The sequence below is a fragment of the Eucyclogobius newberryi genome, unplaced genomic scaffold (assembly GCF_026437365.1).
Source record: "Eucyclogobius newberryi isolate DKJ021-1_F unplaced genomic scaffold, fEucNew1.0.hap1 SCAF_21, whole genome shotgun sequence".
Lineage (NCBI taxonomy): Eukaryota > Metazoa > Chordata > Actinopteri > Gobiiformes > Gobiidae > Eucyclogobius > Eucyclogobius newberryi.
The window spans coordinates 9,167,741-9,190,207 of NW_027315846.1; the positions used below are offsets into that span (position 1 = coordinate 9,167,741).

The window sequence follows — 22,467 nt, forward strand, 5'->3', positions numbered from 1 at the left end:
TAATCCATTTCTTTCTCAAAACCAGTGAAGTACGAGAGAATCAAGTTCCTGGTGATTGCGTTGAAGAACTCGGTGGAAATTTACGCTTGGGCACCCAAACCCTACCACAAGTTTATGGCCTTTAAGGTAATGTATATATTTAAATGCATTTTCGATTAATTATTCTCAATTACTAAGCATAACCGTGTTTCTTCACATTGTACAAAAACAGTAAAAGAAGGAAAGAAGGAAGGAAAAGTGAAATAATATGTAAATTAAATATGTAAAAGTGATTGAAAGAATAAGAACCAATTGTTGATATATTTGTTCATCCTCTTTATCAAGTGTTTTATTATTATTTTTAGCATAGGGGTTTGGGAAAATAAAAAAAATAAAAAAAACATTAACACTGTGCCTATACTTATACTTATACATTATGCCACGTATAAGTAACACGTGAAAAATACTGTAAAAAGCAAACAAACAAACACACGTGTCTCTTGTGATTTAAACCCGTAGTCCTTTGCCGAGCTGCAGCATCGCCCCCTGCTGGTTGACCTCACAGTGGAGGAAGGTCAGAGGTTAAAGGTCATCTACGGTTCCACAGTTGGTTTCCATGTGATTGACGTGGACTCGGGCAACCCTTACGACATCTACATCCCCTCACATGTAAGTGCTCCTGTGCATAAATGACCCATTCATTTACCACATACGGTATTTACTATGAATAAACATATCCTAACATGACAATATACAACATAATCAATACTGGGATGTACTGCGATCAGAGCATGAAGAACGTTCCTGTCATTTCAGGATTATGTTATTTGCGATGTCTTTGATCATTGTCTGCACGTTCCTCATCTGAACTTTTGGAATCTCACGCGGATTAGTGATGTGCCTTTTCTTATCTCGGATCATTCTGTTGCTCAAAGTTCAAGTGCAGTTCAGATAAATCCGGTGGCAGCTCTTTAGAGGCGGATCGGACATTACATTAAGACGACAGAACATAACTGTATAAAGCTGGTGGCACTAAAGTCAAGTATGTGTCCTGCACAAGTAAAAACTGAAAATGTTGCTTTTTTTGTTGTCAGAATTAGCATCTTCCATCAATGTGTGGTTTAGGATCATTATTGCATTGTACATTTAAAGTTATTTTTCTTTACAAATGCTGCCAAGAAACACCGTACAAGAGCAGATTGAAATCCTCTGATCAAACTGACTCTGATTATTATTAGACTATTCTTGAGACTCTACTTTAGTTGGTGTAACGTCTCATTCGTCCAGGAGTGTTCCATGTTTCAGACATAGTCCTCTGGAAAATGTTTTTAGAAATTGAGACGTTTTGACTTCCCTCTGAAAGTCATTTTCAATCTGTTGCCCTACTGCTAGAAGTGGCTGATATTGGGAAATAAATAACTCAATATCTTTAATCAATATCAATATCACTGTCTCCTAGTGATGATAATCAGAGGTTTTTTTTGGTTGTTGTCTTTTTTCAACCCATCAAAAATGTGTCTGTAAAAGTCTGTGTAAACAACAAGAAGCTATATATAATATATATATATATATATATATATATATATATATATATATTTTTTTTTTTTTTTTTTTTAATATATAGCTTCTTATTGTCTTCTTTGGATGACTACGCAATTGTAAGTTATTTTTATTCTATCAAATCATTTTGCATCTTATGACTGTTTTATACATATATTTTTATTTGGAATACACCAACCATAGCACCAAAAAAAATACCAAAATCACAAATTCGTTTGTATTCAAAAAAAGTCCAGTAGAAGTAAAAGACGTATTTTTCTAACCCTTTTACTTACATCGACATTAAGATTTTTAAGATTCCCTAAACAAACTCAAGGATATAATGTAAAATTTAACAAGAATGTTTCAATTATTGTTTGTTTGATCACATTTCCTCTAAATTTATCAATTGAATAACAACTAAACTTGAATTGATTTCTTCCTAAGATTATTCAACCGTCAAAACCACAAACTGAGACACACATTATTTTTAGTGTAGTTGGAATCGCACTAGATTTTCCATTTCTTTAAAACAAAGTATTTTTTTACATTACCTCGTAGTTGTCGACTATAGCCGTTGCCTACAACATAAATGACCCCAGATATCCAGATTCATAGATAACCTCTGTCACTACGTTCACCCGTCAGCATCGCTAATTTATGCCCGATCGACGTAATGGACTGAGAGAAGCTGTGGAAGCGCACCAGCACAGTCCAGCAGGGGGCACCGCCACATGTATCACTCATGCAGACGCTTTAACACTGAAACATTTGTCTTTTTGCATTGCCTGCTCCTTCTTCTTCTTCCTCTTCACCCTCCGTCTCGTCCCCTCTCGCAGTGTGGCCCGCAAATGAAGGTGACGTCCTGACATCGACCCCGTTAGACTAGATCGATACTAGCGCCGTAGTGAAAACCCATAAGTGTCTTCTCTGTGCAGTGACATTAACCGATAACACTGAAATCTTTACGGCGTGAGTAAATTCATCTTACCCTTGACGTGTACCGCGAGCTACAGATAACGTGAAAATATGACGGAGGTGTCGAGGTTGTGCGGGGGACATCACGGCGTTCTGCGAATGTGAAAGAGCTGCTGCAGTCTAAAAGCAAATATAAAGGTCTACAATAATGTCAACAGTTTTAGACAACCAGATGAACAATAGGAACGCTGCGGCCACGCCCACATTTATCACTGATGCAGACTTTGTGATCACACGCCGTTGAACTGATGACACGTCTCTCCTTAAATAAGAAGTTATTGAGTCGTTTAGGAAATTCATTGTAGTGTGAAAGCTGAAGTGTCCTCAAACTGCAACAGACGTGAGCAAACGTAGCTCTTAAGCTCGGAGAAGCTACTTTCAGGTTCCATTTGGCTGTGTACTTTTAATTTGAGCGAAACAACAGCTCCGTGGACAAAAATATAGGCAAAAAAATATAATAAAATATGTTTTATCAGTTATTGCTCATAGTTCATTGTTCTGCTGCTCAGTTAAAATGTTAAGGAGCCTATTTCAAATAAAAGAATGTTGGTTCATAATCTCAATGTAGAATTTTGATAGAATGAACCAAAATAAAAGTAAAAAAACTAGATTTTTTTTGGGCAAATTAAATGTATTTATTCAACATCAAAGCAACATCTTCATAACAACATTTTAAAGTCCACTATGAGACTTTTATGGGGATCTGCCACCTGCTTGTCTCCATGGAGATGTCAGTGCTTTGCCTGGAATGTTCCACAGTATGGCATTAAATTTACAAAACTTCCCTTAGACAGTGTTTTTATTGGTAAAAATTCCTTGAAAAAAACATGCGTCTGACCTGTAACTTTACTTGTTAGTGCCATCTGTTTGTCTCCACGGTGATAAATATGTTTATGTCATACTGTGGAACACTCTGGGCAACGCAGTAACAGATCTATGGATAGAAAAGTTACATAGTGCACTTTTAACACGGTTCAAATGGGTAAGATGAGTTTATTCACGCCTTTGCCTTCCATTTTATTACAGCAACAATCTTCTTTATGGACTCAATGTAGAGTTCTGTGCAAATGTTCTGTTGAGTTTTTAAATAATGTGATTCTAGACTCTAGATTACGGTAGATAAAACGTTTTGTGCCTCAATGAAAAGACATTTTTGTTCTTTTGGCACTCAATCTTCACCATATCTCTTTTGCATTTTGATCAACTTTATTCATTTCACAACAAAACATTTGCATAGCACCTGTATATTTGCTCTCTACACGTAAAGCACCTGTTGTAGAACCCCCTCATTGTATCTACAGTATTTCCACCTCGATAACTTTGTGAATCCTTCCACGTTTTCAATCAAATAACTCCAAATATCGAGCCGCTCCCTCGTCAGTACGTAGCGTGTACTCTGTGTAGTCGTGTCTCCGTTCACCCACGTAACGGCGTAACCACTCGACACTCTCGCGCGCTGAAACGTCTCTTGAATATGGATTTTGTGTCAGATCCAAAACCAGGTGATGCCGCATGCCATCGTGGTGCTGCCCAAAACGGACGGGATGGAGATGCTGCTCTGCTACGAGGACGAAGGCGTGTACGTGAACACCTACGGGCGGATCACCAAGGACGTGGTGCTACAGTGGGGGGAGATGCCTACCTCTGTTGGTGAGACCTGATGATAACCTACTGAGGATTGAACCAGGAGACAAGTCTTAAAGATACATGGACAAGTTAGTGAGATTGGTGCTGAAAAGGCTGAGGATTTTACTGCTTTGGTGGGAAGGGAAATGTAAAGATGAAGGAGCGGAGAGAGTGAACAGATATGATTGGTCAAAATGTAAGCGGAGGAAGTTATCGGCTGACAGAAACGGAATCAGAATCAGAATTAGAATCTGAATCTGAATCTGAATCTGAAAAGGTTTATTTCCATTGCCAAAGAACAGAATTCACAAACATAGGAACTTGCTTTATTGATTTGGTGCAACATAAAACAATGAACAATGACAAAACAACCTATGCAAAGTCAAAAAGAAAAACTATTTCAATCTGCTATAGGATAACGATAAAAATAAGCTTACTACGTACATATAATTTACAGTTGGATTTACAGATGTAGTGCAGAGAGTGATCAGTGCAGTGAGAGATTAAATTATGGTTTAAGTGACAATGTTTAGAGAGAAACTCTTCTTGTGGCGGGAGGTTCTGGTCCAGACGTTTTAACAGAAGTGTAACAGAAGTTTTAAATAGTATAAAGATGTGACGATGATAGTTTTACATTACTTTTTATAGTTTCCAAAAGCATTATGCATTAAAAATAGACTCTTTACAAGTCCCAAAATTTAAAAAAATGAAGTTATAGATGGGAGATGTATCAAACAATGGATATTATTGCTGTTGATGTTTTTGGAGGGATGCAAAACATTAGAATATTGTTAAAAAGCTGTTAAAATTGTGTTTTTTTGCCCTCTTGTGGTCATGAAGGAAAGTACATGTGTGTGATACGGTCTACCCAAGTCTGTGATGTATCTACTGCTAATATTCGGTTACAATGAATAGCACTTCTGGTTCTCCATCATAGCCCCTTTTAGAGCATTTTAAACTGAATTGTCTGTTTTTCTCCGTAGCCTACATTCACTCAAATCAGATCATGGGCTGGGGTGAGAAAGCCATAGAGATCCGCTCGGTGGAGACGGGACATTTGGACGGAGTCTTCATGCACAAGAGAGCTCAGAGACTCAAGTTTCTCTGTGAAAGGAACGACAAGGTATATATACTACACACTCATACTTCACTACTACTACTTCCATTACATTTCCTATTTCTCAATATCATAACCAGCTTTTAGTCCTCATCAAAAACGTGCCTCATGTTGAATTTAGCTTAACCCACGCTTCTATTGTTTATCCTGTTTACAAGGTCCTCTTGTGTCGAGCCTCAGAAATCACTCACTTTCCTTTAATCCCAAATTGCGAAGTCAAAATTAAAGGTCTGCTGAGCTGTTTTTAAGTTCATAAATCCTTGACAGTCTCTTAGCAATTATGCCATCTAATCATTTGCGTGTTTTTTTCTCCGATGGTAATTCCTGCTTTTGCCAGTCGATGGCGTGCTAACACCAAATTCAGATGAACGAACAAAGACAAACACAATTTAAAGTGTAATTTTTATTTACAGGCAATATTTCACATTCTAAAACATGAAATGCTAAAGCAAAAGTATTCAGTCGCACGTGTAAAGGCCAATTACAACACAAACAATGCATAATATGTGTCTTTTTTGATAAAGCTGGAGAAGCACTCTAGCTTTCTTTTATTCTCTCTCTGCACTAATCCGTTTGATCAGATGCATTGGCGTTCAAACACATTTTTCTGGCTCCTCGCAGGTGTTCTTTGCCTCGGTGCGCTCCGGCGGTAGCAGCCAAGTGTTCTTCATGACTCTCAACAGAAGCTCCATGATGAACTGGTGATGACTCGGGGCCCCCGCCCGCCGTCACTCTTGCCTCGCTCCCATTGGCCCGACCCAGCAGCCCACCTCGGCACACCTCACCCAGATTACCCACGAGGCCAAGCATAAACTCGAAAAAAGACTAAAAAATAACCTTAAAGCAAAGACTCGTGAAAGATATGCTAACCTGGATTAACGGAGTAACGGAGAAGCCATTTTACTCAACGGACTGAAGTGTTCCCCATCGTCTTTACAAATAGAATCCACATTTTAAACCCAGCATTTCAGCAGAAATTGTAACTCCACTGTTTAGTCTTGATTGTCAAACTTTGCACCTGACGTTCTGGATTGAACCATCGCAGTTTTCCAGCCCGTGTGCTCAACTCAACTTTACCTCTGCGGCTGGCGGGAGGAAAATGAATCATTTTTACATTGGAAAAGAAGATGAACGGGTTTAATTTCTACCCTCGATTTCAATTCAACCCTTCCCTGCCATCTCCTGCTGTTTTTTTTAGGCTCTAAGTAACCGTGGATACTGCTTCTAGCGATGCAAATGGGACACTGTCGTAGGGGATTGTGGCGGTATGCAAAACTAGTCCTTTTTAAGAAACGTCCACTCACTCCTCTCGTTCCACAACTTCATTTCCTTCACTTTCTTAACTCTCAAGGTGCTGCATCAGATTTACTGTAATGTCCATGAATAGCTGTTATATGTACCACTTTTATGTTTGTACTGAACAGTCTACGATGCCTGACAAATTGTACAGCACACGTGTCGGTCACAACTGTCTGTGTGTGTGTGTGTGTGTGTGTGTGTCTGTGTGTGTGTTTGTATGTGTGTGTGTGTATGTGTGTGTGTGTGTGTGTATGTGTGTGTGTGTGTGTGTGTGTGTGTGTGTGCGTAGCTTGCATTTTGGAATCAAGCTGAAGTCGGTGCGCAAACCTGCTGACGAGACGCAGGAACGCCTGTTTTATTCAAATATCTGCAGGAAAAATGTCTCAAACTTGTGGATCAGCCGCTCAGCTAAATCAGGCAGCGTTATAGTTTTGGTAAGATGACGTTTCCCAAAATCTTCTAGGGAACAAAGACGGATATATTGGTTTAGAACAGGGGTGTCCAAACTGTTTTCACCAAGGGCCGCATTTTGAAACTTAAATGGGGCAGAGGGCCACAAACAACTGGACAATGTCAAATTTGTTGAATGACAAAGTGAATCAATCGAAATGTTGCATTTGATGTAATTGCGATGAGCCTCCACACCTTTAATTAGACCTGGAACATTAATATTAGGTTGGTATAACATCAATATGCCTGAATTTTCCCAATTTCACAGTAAAAAGTACTAGTTTTTGTTGTTTGGGCCAACATAGCAGGAAGCTGGAGGGCCAACAAAAATTGGTCTGAGGGCCGCATTTGGCCCCCGGGCCCTAGTTTGGACATGCCTGGTTTAGAAAGAAAGCGAAGACCTCTGCCAAGGCGCTGGCCCTTTCTTGTAAAGTCAAATTGCCCTGGACACAAATGCTCTGTTCATCGGTAAATACCTCTTCTAACGTGCCACTAAACACATTTATCGTGCTACTGTCTAGATTTAGCAGTGAACAAAAGAAGCGTTTGTTCTTTTTAACTGTGCGGTACACAACGTCTTCAAACACATCCGAGCTTAAAAAACAGTGATCTGCATTCTTACTATTTATTTACAGATTTACTAGAGGTGGGAACATTTTCACACCTGGCAACAACAAAGTAGATTTAAAATGGCCAAATCAGGCTTCTGCAAGATGACTATCAGAAACATGGATGTGAAGTATTCAAGTCCATTAAAGTCTACACTGTCCCACACTGAGCTTGAGCTGAAGTCATAGTATGTGAAACACTGTGGGGAAAATACTTGTGTGGATGAGGCCACTCTTTAAATTGAGCAACTGATATTTTAGCATTTTTTTATTTCATTACTGTGGCCAAAACGTGCCTGTTCATTTAATTCTTACCATAATTGCGTTTAGCTTTTCTTTACAAATCACTTATGTTGCATCTTAACCACTAGAATGTAATTAAAGGGATGGTTGTTGTTGTTGTTGTTGTTGTTGTTGTTGTTTTTTAGAGATTTTTAACAAAGTTGAAGATGGGTAATTTGGGATTGCAACTGATACTTTTGGCGCCATCTAGTGGGACAACGTGTCATGGCAGAAGTCGCTGGAAAGAATATCTAAATCTTGAATCAAAATGCGTGGTTATTGACGTACGGTAATAGCACATAATAGAAAATTCTAAAAAAGCATTTAAAAACGTACCATCCGGCCACTTTATTAGGTACACCTGTTTGTATCTATTCTTCAAATACAAATATCCAACCCATGAATTGTAAATCAAGCTGACAAAAGGCAACGTTAAGTTTTCATTTTAAGAAAACATGTCTCGAGAAGGTTATTTTCTGATGCGTTCGAAAATGTGTATCTAATAATGTGGACAGTTTGGACATTTTTAATCTTTTTTCATGACAAATATGGATACTTTTTCTGTAATATTGCACATTTAGCCGCACTGGACTTTCATGTCTCGTATATACAGTATGTTTATTGTTTTGTATAGTTTTTTTTTTTTTAATAGCGGCTTCCACACAGTTGTCCATATTCTAGGATGCGGGCTGAACGAACCAGCTGCTATTTTAGCAATAATATGAATATGAATATGAGCTATGAAACCACTGTCTTCCCGATAATTGTGTGCACACCTATTGCGCAATATTTCAGTTTGAATGGGGCATTATTTACTGTTAACTTTTGTCATTACACTGAAAATTCTCCACTGTATCCTTAGCTGTTTTACTTGATCATTTTATGTTTTCTTAATTTTCAAAAGAGCATTACTAATGTCTTTGTTTTGGGGATTTTTTGGGGGGTTCTGTTTTGTAAAAGATAAAATGTTAAGAGATAAATAAACAAGAGTAGAACTTTAAACTCCCTTATTAGAGCGTGTGTTTTGCTGTCTACTTTCATGTGTATCAGCATTATCGAGCGACCCTCAGACTTTGTCCATCGCCGTGATGTATCATTAACCAGGCCAGATATTTGTGCGCCTGTCGTTGCAAAAATTGAAGACAAAAATGACATATAAATCCCAAATTCATTCTATTTTTACTTAAACGTCACATATGCATCTTAAAACAATTTGCAGACTTGAAACAATTTGAGTTTTTTTAAGCAAATCTCCATCAATTTCCTTTCACATAGAAATAATCACTCATATTTTTGATTATGGCCTATAGGGATTTTATATTATATTGTATTATATTGGCATGTTTTGCGTCGCTCCTTGTGCATTATGGGCAGTCCGTGCATGTTGCGTGCTGGGACCAGATTAATGAGTGGACACAGCAGGATCCAGGCTAAAAGTCCATTGATCATTAGCTCTTCTCCCGGCTGACGACGACCTGTGCCAAACATGGAGAAAGGAAAGGTAAACCCACTTTATCTAACACTTTATTCACCGTTTATCAGTGCAAGTTTAGCACATTTGACGTATTTGATTAAGCATTTGATCGGCTTTGTATATGCACTAAATGTTCTCCCTCTATATGTAGAATAATACAGCCATATGTAAAACTTGCAAAGCTTTCAAAATTGTGCGTGAGTCAACATTTAATCATCTTGCAGTGTAAAATATTTCTAGATTTATTAATGCTATATTACAGTTTTGGGTACAGTATGTTTTACTTGATTTTTTGTTTGTCTTTGTTGAATAAATTGCCTGTAAATCAAAGTTTATGGACAAACATGAGTCGCCTGTAATAGTTTTATTATTGAAGATAAAGATCACACTTATCTGTCTTACCAAATCACTTCACCCTCTGTCAGTACATTTGTAACATGTTTTTGTTTGCACAGCAGAGTGGCTCTAGATGAAAAATATACACAGTTATTATTGGTTAACAGCATAATTTGAACTCTATTCCGTATAAAAAACATGTTGTCATTTGTATTGGTGTATTTGTAAGTAGGATTTAAGCAAGTTTGACAAGGTTTTGCATCTCGAAAACTGCAGTTCTTGTCGACTGAACCAGGTCAGTCTTTCTAAAGTGATAAAGAACAATCATTTAATAAGCATTCTTTTAATTTATATCAAAAATGTTTGTTATAAGCAGTGCCAAAAAGATAGAACTACTGTCTATGTGAGGGCTCATTAGAAAAGCATTTATGAACAGCTACAGTATATTTTTTACCGACTGAAATGTCCAACTTGACTCAATTTGGACATTCTGTGTAAACTATAGCCGTGCTTATAATGCATTTTAGTGTTATTTTCGGTCAATAACCACTGCAGACTTTTATCTCTTGTATGCCGTTTCTGGGGAAATGTTTGATTCAAGCATTCAGCGCTGTTATTGTTTTATTCAGCAACTAACAGGGACATTGGCTTTGGCTGTATTCACGGCGGCACTGGGCTCTCTGCAGTACGGATACAGCCTCGGAGTGATTAATGCACCACAGAAGGTAAGTGCACTTCATAAAGACTATTAACGACTGCCACAACTCTATACAGCTTATATTATATCCTTACAACAAGTGATGCATTCAAAAGACTAAACAATGACCAACTGCAGTATATAAGTGATAGATAGTGGATTTGCCTTTATTGCTATTGCTCAAAATACAAAACGTGTGTACAAATATTGTATTGATAGAAATAAGGAATACATTTTTATGCTTGGAAAACACAACTAATTAACTACAAAACCATTCAAACAAACACATACTGGGTTATAATGCTTTTGGGGGACATTACATTGACATGCAATAAAGTGCATGTGACAGATGTTCATGCTTTTCTAAGTATCACTTTGTTTGGTGGAAGGGACAATCTAATAAATTTGAGGGACAATCTAATAAAAATATGTATACTATTCTTAACATCAGTCAGGTTTCAGTCATGACGAACAAATTCAAATTAAAAATGACAAGAAGTAGAGCTGAGTTAGACAGAATTCCTCTGTCTATGTCATCAATAAACGATGATACATTCATTCGAAATAGACGGTTGGATCATTCATCGGACCGTTGTGGTGAAGAAAGAGCTGAGTCGAAAGGCAAAGCTCTCGATTTACCGGTCGGTCTACGTTCCTACCCTCACCTATGGTCATGAGCTTTGGGTAGTGACAGAAAGAACAAGATCGCGGATACAAGCGGTCGAAATGAGTTTCCTCCGCCGTGTGGCTGGGCGCTCCCTTAGAGATAAGGTGAGGAGCTCGGCCACACGGGGGGAGCTCGGAGTAGAGCAGCTGCTCCTCCACGTCGAGAGGAGCCAGCTGAGGTGGCTCGGGCATCTGTTCCGGAGCCTCCTGGGCGCCTCCCTCGGGAGGTGTTTCAGGCATGTCCCACCGGGAAGACCCAGGACACGCTGGAGAGACTATGTCTCTCGGCTGGCCTGGGAACGCCTCGGGATCCCCCCGGAGGAGCTGGAGGAAGTGTCTGGGGAGGGTGTCTGGCCCCTCGACCCGGCCCCGGATAAGCGGAAGAAGATGAATGGATGAACATTCAAAATGCAATAGACGATACACACAAATGTCACAGTTCAAACAATAATTTAACAAAATAATGTTGTTATTAGGGTTTATGATTTCAGTGAGTATGATTTGCGGGCATCAGATGAATTCCCGAACCTTTTCTTGTGGCAGGTGATCGAGCGGCATTATGGGAGGTCGTTGGGGGTGTGGTCGGACAGGGCAGCCCAAGCGTCAGAGAACCAAACTGAAGAGGAGCTCCTGGAGGCGGGACAGCACCCTGCGGTCACCATGTACTGGTCCCTGTCTGTGGCCATCTTCTCCGTCGGGGGGATGTTCTCCTCCTTCCTGGTGGGCTTCGTAGGAGACCTGAGAGGAAGGTCAGATGTCAAACCTCGAATTTAAATGAAAAATGCTGATTGACGTTTGATTGATTGGTTTATTTCCAGCTTATGACCAAACCTGACAATAATTACAGATTTGTTGTGAGAAGAAACACAATTATATCTGATTTACATTACACTGTAAAATAACTCACTGATCACTCCAAAATATTAGACTTTGCAAGTGACATTATAAGCCACAGCCACGTGCATTAACACAAGAAATTGCTCTAAAGACAATGTAAATCAGATGTATATGAATCAAATCAGGTCTAAACCAAGAATAAAAGACCAATGCCGTGGTCTGCCAAAACTGATCGAGGTTTTGCATGATTTTCCAGCAAAAAACAAAGAGTCAAAACTGACATAGCAAAATGTCCAAAGTCCATAAACCCATGTGTCCCTTTGAAAACTCAATTAGCATAAGCCTGGACAACAAGATCTAAACATGAGCACGATATGGGTGAGAAGAAAGTCTAAAGAATAAAGTAAATGGCGGTAAATGCACTTTGCAGTCGGCTGTAAACAACAACAACAACAACAACATCAACAACAACATCTAAACATGGATTTGAACTAAATGAGGACAGAAATTGCTATGTCACTGCCAGGAGATATATTGTGTTTTTTTCTACTTAGTACTAAACTTAAACACATAAGTAGTTAATCATTTTACATTTTGTTCACTGTAAACTGTAATATTGATCTGAAACGGTGTAATAGTAGAAACAGGTTCTTGACTTCCTCTTCACAGTGACATTTCACAGTAACAAGCAGCAGAGGATTTTCCTTTTCAAATGGATATGTGACATTTTACGAGACAGTCATTTTGTCTTTCTTTTTAAGCACAGGCTGGAGATAGGGCTGAAAACAGGGATTTTTCAAGCACAAACACCTCATTTGCAGCACAACACAGGATTATTCATGAAGCAGTAATCAATCCACCCTAAGTAAGATAATGATGAGGAAAGACTGGCTCATTAAAGTTGATTTTGCATCACATCTTCTCTTCAAATAAAAAGCAGAACTAAAGAAATGAGCCGGTAGAGTGAATGTTTGGCCGTTTCAGAGTGAAGGGGATGCTGATGGTGAACGTTCTGGCCGTAGCAGCTGGACTCCTGATGAGCTTGTGTCAGATGTGGAAGCCTCATATCATGGTCATCTCCGGACGTGCTGTCATGGGCTTTTACTGCGGTAATGCAATACAAAAGAAAATCATAATATAGGGGAAATGAAGAGGAAGTGAAGAGACTGGTGGGTCTGCTGCTGTGGTGGAGGAGGACCGCAAAGGTGATTGTTGAGAGACTGGCAAAACTTCCTGCTTAAATGTATAGTTGTGCTCATTGTTTTACACTTTTTCTTGTCTATCCAGAATGCAACATTGTCCTATTTTTATATAATGAATGTGATGTTTTACAGGGCTCACCTCTGGGCTGGTGCCGATGTACATTGGAGAGATCGCACCCAAGCGTTACAGAGGAGCCCTGGGGACGTTACACCAACTTGCTATTGTCATTGGAATCTTACTTAGCCAGGTGAGGCAAGACTAATGCCCAAAGTGTACCAGCTTCAACTAAATGAGTAGAATATTGGCCATCAACCAGAACATATACCAGAAAATATATATGGAGTAAATTTCCCAGCCATTACCCAGAACACAGCTTATTCGTATTATCTAAGGGTGACACAGAACATTTCATTTTCAGCCAGTACATCATTTCCAGGCCAAGACAAATCAGGATTTACAGTAAGATTTAAAATATTTACATCTGATGTTAATATGGAAGAACATAAAACCACCACAAAAATCAGAAACACTAAAAGCCTGACTGAAAGGACAGTGCGAGAAACACAAATGATCAACTATTGTAATATAATCAACAATAAAGCTCGTAGGGTTTGTCATTGAGAGCACGTAAGAGTACTTTCACACTGTAAAATATCAGTTAAAGTAAGAGTAAAAATATGCATGGAAACTACTCAGAGAAGTACATTTCAAAAAGTTAATCAAGCAAATATAACTGAGCGGAAACCCCAAATTTAAATCAGGGGCTAAACCAGGTTTGATCCATTTACAAAGACAAACATTACCTTTAACATAGTCAAAACTGTGACTTGGCCTGAACCGTTTGGCTTTCTACGCAGCTTAAACAGGACCAAAGCAGGACTAAAGGAGATGTTTTCCAGGATTAAAACTGGACCAAATGTGGCCTGTTGGAGAACCAGTGTGCTAAACCAGCAGTGTTGATTTTGTGTGTGTGTAGGTGATAGGGCTGGACTTTGTGCTTGGCAACGACGCCTTCTGGCCCATCCTGCTCGGCTTGTCAGGGGCTCCGGCCATTTTACAGTCCCTTCTGCTGCCCTTCTGTCCCGAAAGCCCAAGATACCTCTACATTGTCCTGGGCAAGGAGCAGGAGGCGCGAAAAAGTCAGTTCAACAAATGATGAAAATAAGATTAAATGTATTCTTGAGAGTTTTGTGGTCTCTTTCAGGCTTGTATCGTCTAAAAGGGGCTTACGATGCAACTGACGACTTGGAGGAAATGAGGAGAGAGAAGGAGGAAGCTGACAAGGAGGACAGAGTGTCTATCTGCTCATTGGTCAGTTTGACAGAGTGACATTTGTTGAACTTAAAGGTGCACGTTGTAGCTTTACTTGTGTGTGTGTGTGTGTTTTATTTACCCTGTATTTTCTTCCAGATCCGTTCTACTGTATACCGAGATCAGCTGTTTGTTGCCCTCATGATGCATATCTCCCAGCAGCTGTCTGGCATCAACGCTGTAAGTCCCAAGCAAGAAATAATAATAAAATAAAGGAAATATTAAAGGGGACGTATTATGTACAATTTGACTTGAATGACCTTTTCAATATAGCTGTGTTGCGTCAAATTAAACTTACTCAGAGTTACGTTTTCCATTGATGTGTGCACGTTTGAGTAATCCAGTGCTCAGACAATTCCTGTTTTCACCTACCTCCTATCCCCGCCCACATCCCTGAACTCAGTTGTGATTATTTGAAAATGTAAGACACCGAGTAATATACTTGAATACCAGCCACCATAAAACACAGAAGAAGATAAAACACCAAAGAAGAAGAAGATAAAACACCAAAGAAGAAGAAGATAAAACACCAAAGAAGAAGACGACGGGGCTGCCAATCGCCATTAAAAGTAACACAGCAACAGAGTCTGAGGACTACGAAACGTCTGAGGAATAAAGTCTGGCGGTAATGCAACACTCGGATGCCAACCGCCATAAAACAACAACAACAACAACAACAACAACACCAAAGCAATGGGAGGAGTACTAAGTCTGAGGAATAAAGTCTGGCGGTAATGCAACACTCGGATGCCAACCGCCATAAAACAACAACAACAACAACAACAACAACAATACATTCTAGGTTCTAAAATGACACGTAGTCACACTTCAAAAATAAAGATATGTTAATGAAAATCTGCAGCTTTTTACGGTAAAATGTCACAGCGAAGAGGCGGGGCTTATGAGTTCTGCAGTTTCTATTACCGAGCCGTTTTAGATCAATTTTGTGGTTTACAACGAACAAAATATAACATGATGATCTACTTACGTTTTAGATAAATACAAAGTAAAAAAAAAAAAAGCGTAATTTATCTCCTTTGTCTCCTTTCAGCACAAAGCCTGTTGACGTTGTCTTTTCTTTCTTTCCGTGTCCCTCTCTCAAAGATCTTTTATTACTCAACTTCCATCTTTACACAAGCTGGGATCGCTCAGCCCGTCTACGCCACCATCGGAGTCGGCGTTATCAACACAGTTTTCACGCTGGTGTCTGTAAGTGCAAAGAAATCATCCGACTTTGTCAATAATAAACTGTAAAAGTACTTCATTTAAAGGTGGTATGGACGATTTTTTTCAGTAAATTTTTTATCATATTTCCTCGTGGCGTGGATAAATCATTTGTCCTGCCACGTATCAATCATAAAACGCACCTACCGCTCACCTGCAGCCGCGTCAGGCTCGTCCCCATGTTTCCACGTGCCTAAGTGCATGGATCTATCATAATATAGTTCCCTCAGTGTACGGGGCAAAATGAAGACGGAGAAAGACAGTTTGAGCTGACGCAGAAGTGGACAGAATCTACGGGAGACGAGAGATGTGATGCGCTCCGTTGCGCTGATAAACAAACGCACGTTTGTGTTGTATCAGTCCGCACGGGGGAGTGCGCATGCGCACTTCCGCCTGCGTTCTCAAATCGCCGAAAAATCGTCCATACCGCCTTTAATGTGTAAAGATAATGACCATCCAAACTTACCCTTGCCCATGTACAGAGCAGGTGATATGACCGTGGTGCTCTTTGTTCTCTCTAGGTGGCGCTGGTGGACCGAGCTGGAAGGCGGACTCTGACTTTAGTCGGTTTGGGAGGGATGTGCGTCTGTGCCATCGCAATGACCGTGGGCCTCAAATTTCAGGTTAAAACTAGTCTTTATTTGAATACTTTGTATGTATTTAAAAAAGGGTAAACCCAATACTGATTTTAGAACTTACACTGCAACTACTGCTTCTCTTCTGGAATAATGTAAACTGCTGGTAATTATGTTCCTGATTCTTGCTTAAGCGTGTATAAATGTTTTTGTCTAATTAACCTAGTCATTGTTTTAAAACCCTTTAAACTTCACACTTTAAGCTTTTAGACTTTAATCAACCCTTTATACTTCACTTTAACTCTTTACATTTCACACGTTAACCCTTTACACTTCACACGTTAACCCTTTACACTTCACACATTAACCCTTTACACTTCACACGTTAACCCTTTATACTTCACACTTTAACCCTTTACACTTCACACGTTAACCCTTTACACTTCACACATTAACCCTTTACACTTCACACGTTAACCCTTTACACTTCACATGTTAACCCTTTATACTTCACACGTTAACCCTTTATACTTCACACGTTAACCCTTTACACTTCACACGTTAACCCTTTACACTTCACACGTTAATTCACACGTTAATTACACTTCACACTTAAACCCTTTACACTTCACACTTTAAGGGGATAGTACCAGTGGTAAATATTTATCATAGTTTTATATCTGTCAAGTGGTAGTTTGAAAAGAGTATCTGTCATCAATACACAAAATTCCATCCTTAATGCAGGGACAATTAACAAAACATATATAAGATAAGGTATAAGAATAACTATTGTGTACATTGTTGGGCCTTGTTTACAGTTGGGTTGCTGTAGGTAACAGTTATGTCACATCTGCTGCTCATGTCCAACCTGGAATTAACAGTATGAACGTCACCAAAACTGTCCAACGACAAACCAAATGTCTATCAAAATATCTGAACCACGTTGTGCTAAAAGATGTAGTCTAACCTGTCATACGCACTTTAACGCTGTCCGTTCCTGTAGAATGACTACGCCTGGATGAGTAACGTCAGCATGGTGGCCATTTTCCTCTTCGTTTCGTTCTTTGAAATCGGCCCCGGTCCCATCCCCTGGTTCATTGTGGCCGAACTCTTCAGCCAGGGCCCCAGACCGGCAGCCATCGCTCTGGCCGGCTGCTGCAACTGGTCCAGCAACTTCATCATAGGCATGACCTTTCCGTACATACAGGTGAGGCAAACACAGCAACTGTGTATCAAGCCTTGAAATAATATTTTTTACGTCCCTGTCAACATGACGGGTACCGATCATTTGGTACCTGTCAACATGACAGGTACCGATCATTTGGTACCTGTCAACATGACAGGTACAGATCATTTGGTACCTGTCAACAGGTATATAGGTATATATATATGTATATATATATATATATATATATATATATATATATATATATATATATACACACATACATATATATATATATATATATATATATATATATATATATATATATATATATATATATATATATATATATATATAGGAGCAGCGGCTCTACTCCGAGCTCCCCCCGTGTGGCAGAGCTCCTCACCCTATCTCTAAGGGCGATGTAATCGGCCTTGTTTGTGAACTCATCATCCTGAACCTGAATTTTTTGTCGAAAAAAAAATAGTTTTCATTTACGTTCAGGGGGTCAAAATTGGGGTGGTTTGGGACAGGAAAAAAAAGAAAAAAAGAATGGAAACGCTTTTTTCGACCATTTTTTTTCGGAAATAAAAACTCAAGCTAGAGTCATGTGATTTTGTCACATTGTGCCCGCTCACAACCTAATCTGTTATATTTCCACAAACGCTACCTCAAAACAATGTTTAAGAAATGTAGAATTTTTTTTTATTTGACATATGTCGCGATTTTGTTTAAAATTCACGATGACCATACCCGAAGACGTATCGGATCAAACTTCATTATACTTCATTGCTCATGGGTTTTGTGTCTTGTGGCCAAGTTTGAAGTTATTTCAATGAAAACTGTAAGAGAAAATGCCAAATGTACGACGAGGTGCACATTTGTCAGCGCCGAGTTTATCCAATATGGCCGACTTCCTGTGTGACTTGGGGCGGGATCATAATATTATTTTTTACATGTCCTCACATGAACTATTTTTTGGAGTGAGCGTCATATTTTTACGGCCACTTTTTTGGCGTCGGGCTCCCATTGGCCCCATGTTATTTGATTTTTGAGGTGGCGCTACTGAGCCGTCTTTCAATATTTTTTCACAAAACCTTCACTCAAAATTAGAACTCCCGGAGTTCTAATTTTCGATACCACTCACGAGCATATCCGTCTTTGTTTAGTACTCAATTTTTGCGTTTTTCCAGCCCCCGGTACCAATTCTAATAAGTCCCTCGCCGGGACGACACTCGTCCTTCGGCTCGGGCCTAATAATAAGAACCATGGCAAGAACAAAGACTCGTTCCATTCCATGGAATGGCTCGAGCCAATAACCAAACTGCCATATTTTTTGCAAGCCATCAAAAAATGTACTAAAAGTGCCTGCAATATTTCTGGTTGAGGTTCAAGTATTGCAGTGGAAGTGAATGGGCTGTAAGTATAGCATAGTATAAAGTATAACATACCTTTTTTCTCTCTTTTCTTTCTTTTTTGCAACATTTTGGCAGTGTTATTATTATAAATCATATTCTCCCGTTCTATTTTTCAATACTTTCACGACAATAATGACCATGTAGACAATATGTTGGTTTTAATGAACTCTTTACCATTGCAGGAGGCGTTGGAGAGCTATGTCTTCATCCTGTTCGCTGCGCTCCTGTTGTGCTTCACCGTGTTCACTTATCTCCGTGTCCCGGAAACAAAGGGAAAGACATTTGAGGAGATTTCGGCCGTTTTTCAAAAGGGACGCAAAAAGAACATTACAAACACTGAACTGCAGCATCTTAAAACCTCCACAGACGCTTGAACCACGCCTGAATTTGTAAAGCCCGGGAAGCCAAATGACTTATTTTATTCCACAAAAAGCAAACCAGTCTGGTGCGGCTTGGTTTTAACGTAATATGAAAGCAAGACTCAAATGATTGTGACCTCAGTGTACTTTTTTATTTTTGTGACACAGCTGGAAAAGTTGGCCATCACTGTAACAAAGGATTGACTGTCTTGCGTTTAGAAATTCTGAACACATATGTATTTATACAACACATAAAAAGACAAATATACAATATAATAATACAAAATACAATAGTGCTGAACAGACAATAGAACATTCAAAAGTAGCATCTACAAAAGACTAAAAGAAAACACAAACACACTTGCAAGTAACCCTCAGAAGACAAGATATCTCTACGTAACGATGCCAAAAAAATGCCAAAACCGCCCACTGGCAATGATTGGTTCACCAAAAATGCAAGTTGATTTGACTGTGGTACTGGGATCAGATGGCAGCGTTCTGAAGAACCCGTTTGTCCAGGGATCCTCCAGCATTCCCCTAAGGGCTGATATTTGTCCCAATTACAGGCGAGACCCCTCCCACAGTACAAACATGCCCCCCTTCTGATCCAAACTGAAGGATTCACACACACATCCATAAACAAAGGATTCCTGTTGAATCAGAACTGGGCAAAAACATCAGGCATGAGCTGATTGTCTGTTGAAGACATTATTACTTTGTTGAATATTGTGATAATGTTGGTATTAAGATAAGATAAGATAAGATATAAGATAAGATATTCCTTTATTGTCCCACATGGGGAAATTTCATTGGTGCAACGCAGGTAGATACAGAGGTAGATACAGAAGAACAGAACAGATCACTTATAGGAAGTCTGAAAAACACTTTCAGTAGAAGATCTCCTATGAATAAATAAAAACTCCCATAGACAAATGAATAAATAAATACATAAATACCATTGCATGTGATCACGACAGTAATTGCACATGAATATGTGTCACGACAGCACATAGATTGGACATGAATTTCATAGTAATTGCACATGAATTGCACATGAATTCCAACAGCAATTGCACATATGACAGAATTGCACATGGTTAGGTCAGTATTGCGAGTGTTCAGTACTAACAGTTTTTGTTATAAAGTCTGACAGCAGCAGGAAGGAAAGACCTACGGAACCTTTCCTTCACACATCGAGGGTGGATCAGTCTCTCACTGAAGCTGCTCTCCAGAGCGGAGAGAGTGTCCTGCAGGGGGTGACACTCATGGTCCAGCATAGATGTGAATCTAGCCAGGACCCTCCTGTCCCCCACCTACTGCACCGAGTCCAGAGCACAGCCCAGGACGGAGCTGGACTTCTTGATGACTCTGTCCAGCTTCCTCCTCTCCCTCTCTGTGATGCTGCTGCTCCAGCAGGCCACACCATACAGGAGGGCCGATGCCACCACAGAGTCATAGAAGGTCTTCAGGAGTGGCCCTGTCACTCCAAAAGACCTGAGTCCCCTCAGGAGGTAGAGCCGACTCTGGCTCTTCCTGTACAGTGCGTCTGTGTTATGAGTCCAGTCCAGTTTGTGGTTCAGATGAACACCCAGGTTAGTACCTGGGTGTATGAGTCCACTCTCTCAATGTCCCGTCCCTGGATGTTCACTGGTGAGGGGGCAGTGGGGTGGCGTCTGCGGAAATCCACCACCATCTCCTTGGTCCTCCCCGCGTTGATGAGGAGGTGGTTCCGCTGACACCAGTCCACAAAGTCCTGCGCCAGTCCCCTGTACTCCGCATCATCGTCGTCCGTGATGAGTCCGATGATGGCAGAGTCGTTAGAGAACTTCTGCAGGACACAGCTGTCCGTGTCATGTCTGAAGTCTGCAGTGTAAAGGGTGAAGAGAAAGGGCGCGAGGACAGTGCCCTGGGGCGCCCCCACACTGCAGGTCCGAGTGTCAGACACACAGTTCCGGGCTCTCACAAACTGGGGTCGGTCTGTGAGGTAGTCCAGGATCCACTCTGCCAGGTCATACGCCACACCAGCCGTCTCCAGCTTGTCCCTCAGGAGCAGCGGCTGGATGGTGTTGAAGGCGCTGGAAAGATCGAAGAACAGAATCCTCACAGAGCTGCCAGGCTTTTCCAGGTGAGAGAGAGAGCGGTGCAGCAGGGAGATGACGGCGTCCTCCACTCCGATGCCAGACCGATATGCAAACTGCAGCGGGTCCATGGCTGAGCTCACGGTGGAGCGGAGGTGGTCCAGGACCAGCCGCTCCAGTGTCTTCATCAGGTGGGACGTGAGAGCCACTGGCCTGAAGCTGTTGAGGTCTTTGGGGCGCGGTGTCTTAGGCACAGGTACCAGACAGGAGGTCTTCCAGACCTGTGGTACCACCCTCAGCTTCAGGCTCATGTTGAAGACATGCTCCATAACTCCACACAGTTCATCTGCACAGGACTTAAGGAGCCTGGGGCTGATGCCGTCAGGTCCTGCTGCCTTCCTCACTTTAATCCTCTTCAGCTCACTCCTCACCTGTGCTGCTGTGACAGTCAGTGGTTGGCAGGGGGACCGTGTGCTGGGGGGATGGGTGAGTCCAGGCGAAGTGGGGAGCTGATGGTCCGGGGCAGATAAGCGAAGAGGAACAGATGCAGGGCATTGTCCAGCTGTGGAAGAGGGAGTATGCAGCTGTGCAGAGGAGGGGCGGGTGACCGATCAAACCTCAAGAAGTGAGCATTTAAATCAATCACCCACTGTAGATCCCCCTCTGTCTGGGCAGGGGGGATTTTGAAGCCCGAGATGGTTTTCAGGCTCCTCCACACTCCCTGAATGTTCTTTTGCTGCAGCTGCTCCTCCATCCTCCTCTTGTAGCCGGCCTCAGCCTGCCTGATCTTCCTCCTCAGCTCCTTCTGCACAGTCCTCAGCTCCTCCTTGTTCCCTGACCTGAAGGCTCTCTTCTTCTCCTTCAACAGAGCCTTCAGTTCACGGTTAATCCATGGCTTGTTGTTTGGAAAACACTGCACCGTCCGGGAGGGAACAATGTTCTCAAAACAGAAGTTGATGTAGTCCGTGATGCACTCTGTGATGGTGTTGATGTCCTCCCCATGTGGGTCATAAAGCTCAGTCCAGACAGTGGTGCTGAAGCAGTCCCTCAGAGCCTCCTCGCTCTCAGCAGACCACATCCTCACCTCACGGGACACCACAGGCTGCCTGCGCACGATGGGTTCATACACAGGCCTCAGATGTACAAGGTTGTGGTCCGAGCTGCCCAGGGGAGGGAGGGGGGGGGGGAAGAAGAATAAGAATAAGCCTCCTTGGTGTATTGTGGATAAACCTTCAGAGAGAACTGT

The 22,467-nt window shown here is 40.9% G+C and overlaps 2 protein-coding genes across 10 annotated transcripts in view; both read left to right on the forward strand.

Annotated features, from left to right (window-relative positions):
* The window catches only part of LOC140370736 (TRAF2 and NCK-interacting protein kinase-like), a 101,180-nt gene extending 92,296 nt beyond the window's left edge, over positions 1–8,884 (forward strand). For all 9 annotated transcript variants that reach the window (XM_072457955.1, XM_072457956.1, XM_072457961.1 and 6 more), the window contains 6 exons: positions 26–126; positions 499–648; positions 3,987–4,146; positions 5,106–5,245; positions 5,861–7,037; positions 7,388–8,884. In XM_072457955.1, coding sequence (XP_072314056.1) covers positions 26–126; positions 499–648; positions 3,987–4,146; positions 5,106–5,245; positions 5,861–5,944 — 635 coding nt within the window. In that variant the 3' untranslated portion in view covers positions 5,945–7,037; positions 7,388–8,884. The remainder of the gene's footprint in view (positions 1–25; positions 127–498; positions 649–3,986; positions 4,147–5,105; positions 5,246–5,860; positions 7,038–7,387) is intronic.
* A 365-nt stretch (positions 8,885–9,249) lies between these two features.
* On the forward strand, positions 9,250–19,182 carry slc2a2 (solute carrier family 2 member 2). The gene is made up of 12 exons (XM_072457964.1): positions 9,250–9,379; positions 10,318–10,413; positions 11,595–11,800; positions 12,873–12,997; positions 13,223–13,338; positions 14,068–14,230; positions 14,296–14,402; positions 14,502–14,582; positions 15,507–15,611; positions 16,148–16,249; positions 17,205–17,408; positions 18,967–19,182. Exons 1-12 carry the CDS (start codon positions 9,365–9,367, stop codon positions 19,156–19,158), a joined length of 1,512 nt encoding a protein of 503 aa, XP_072314065.1. The 5' UTR covers positions 9,250–9,364; the 3' UTR covers positions 19,159–19,182.
* The last annotated feature ends 3,285 nt before the right edge of the window (positions 19,183–22,467 follow it).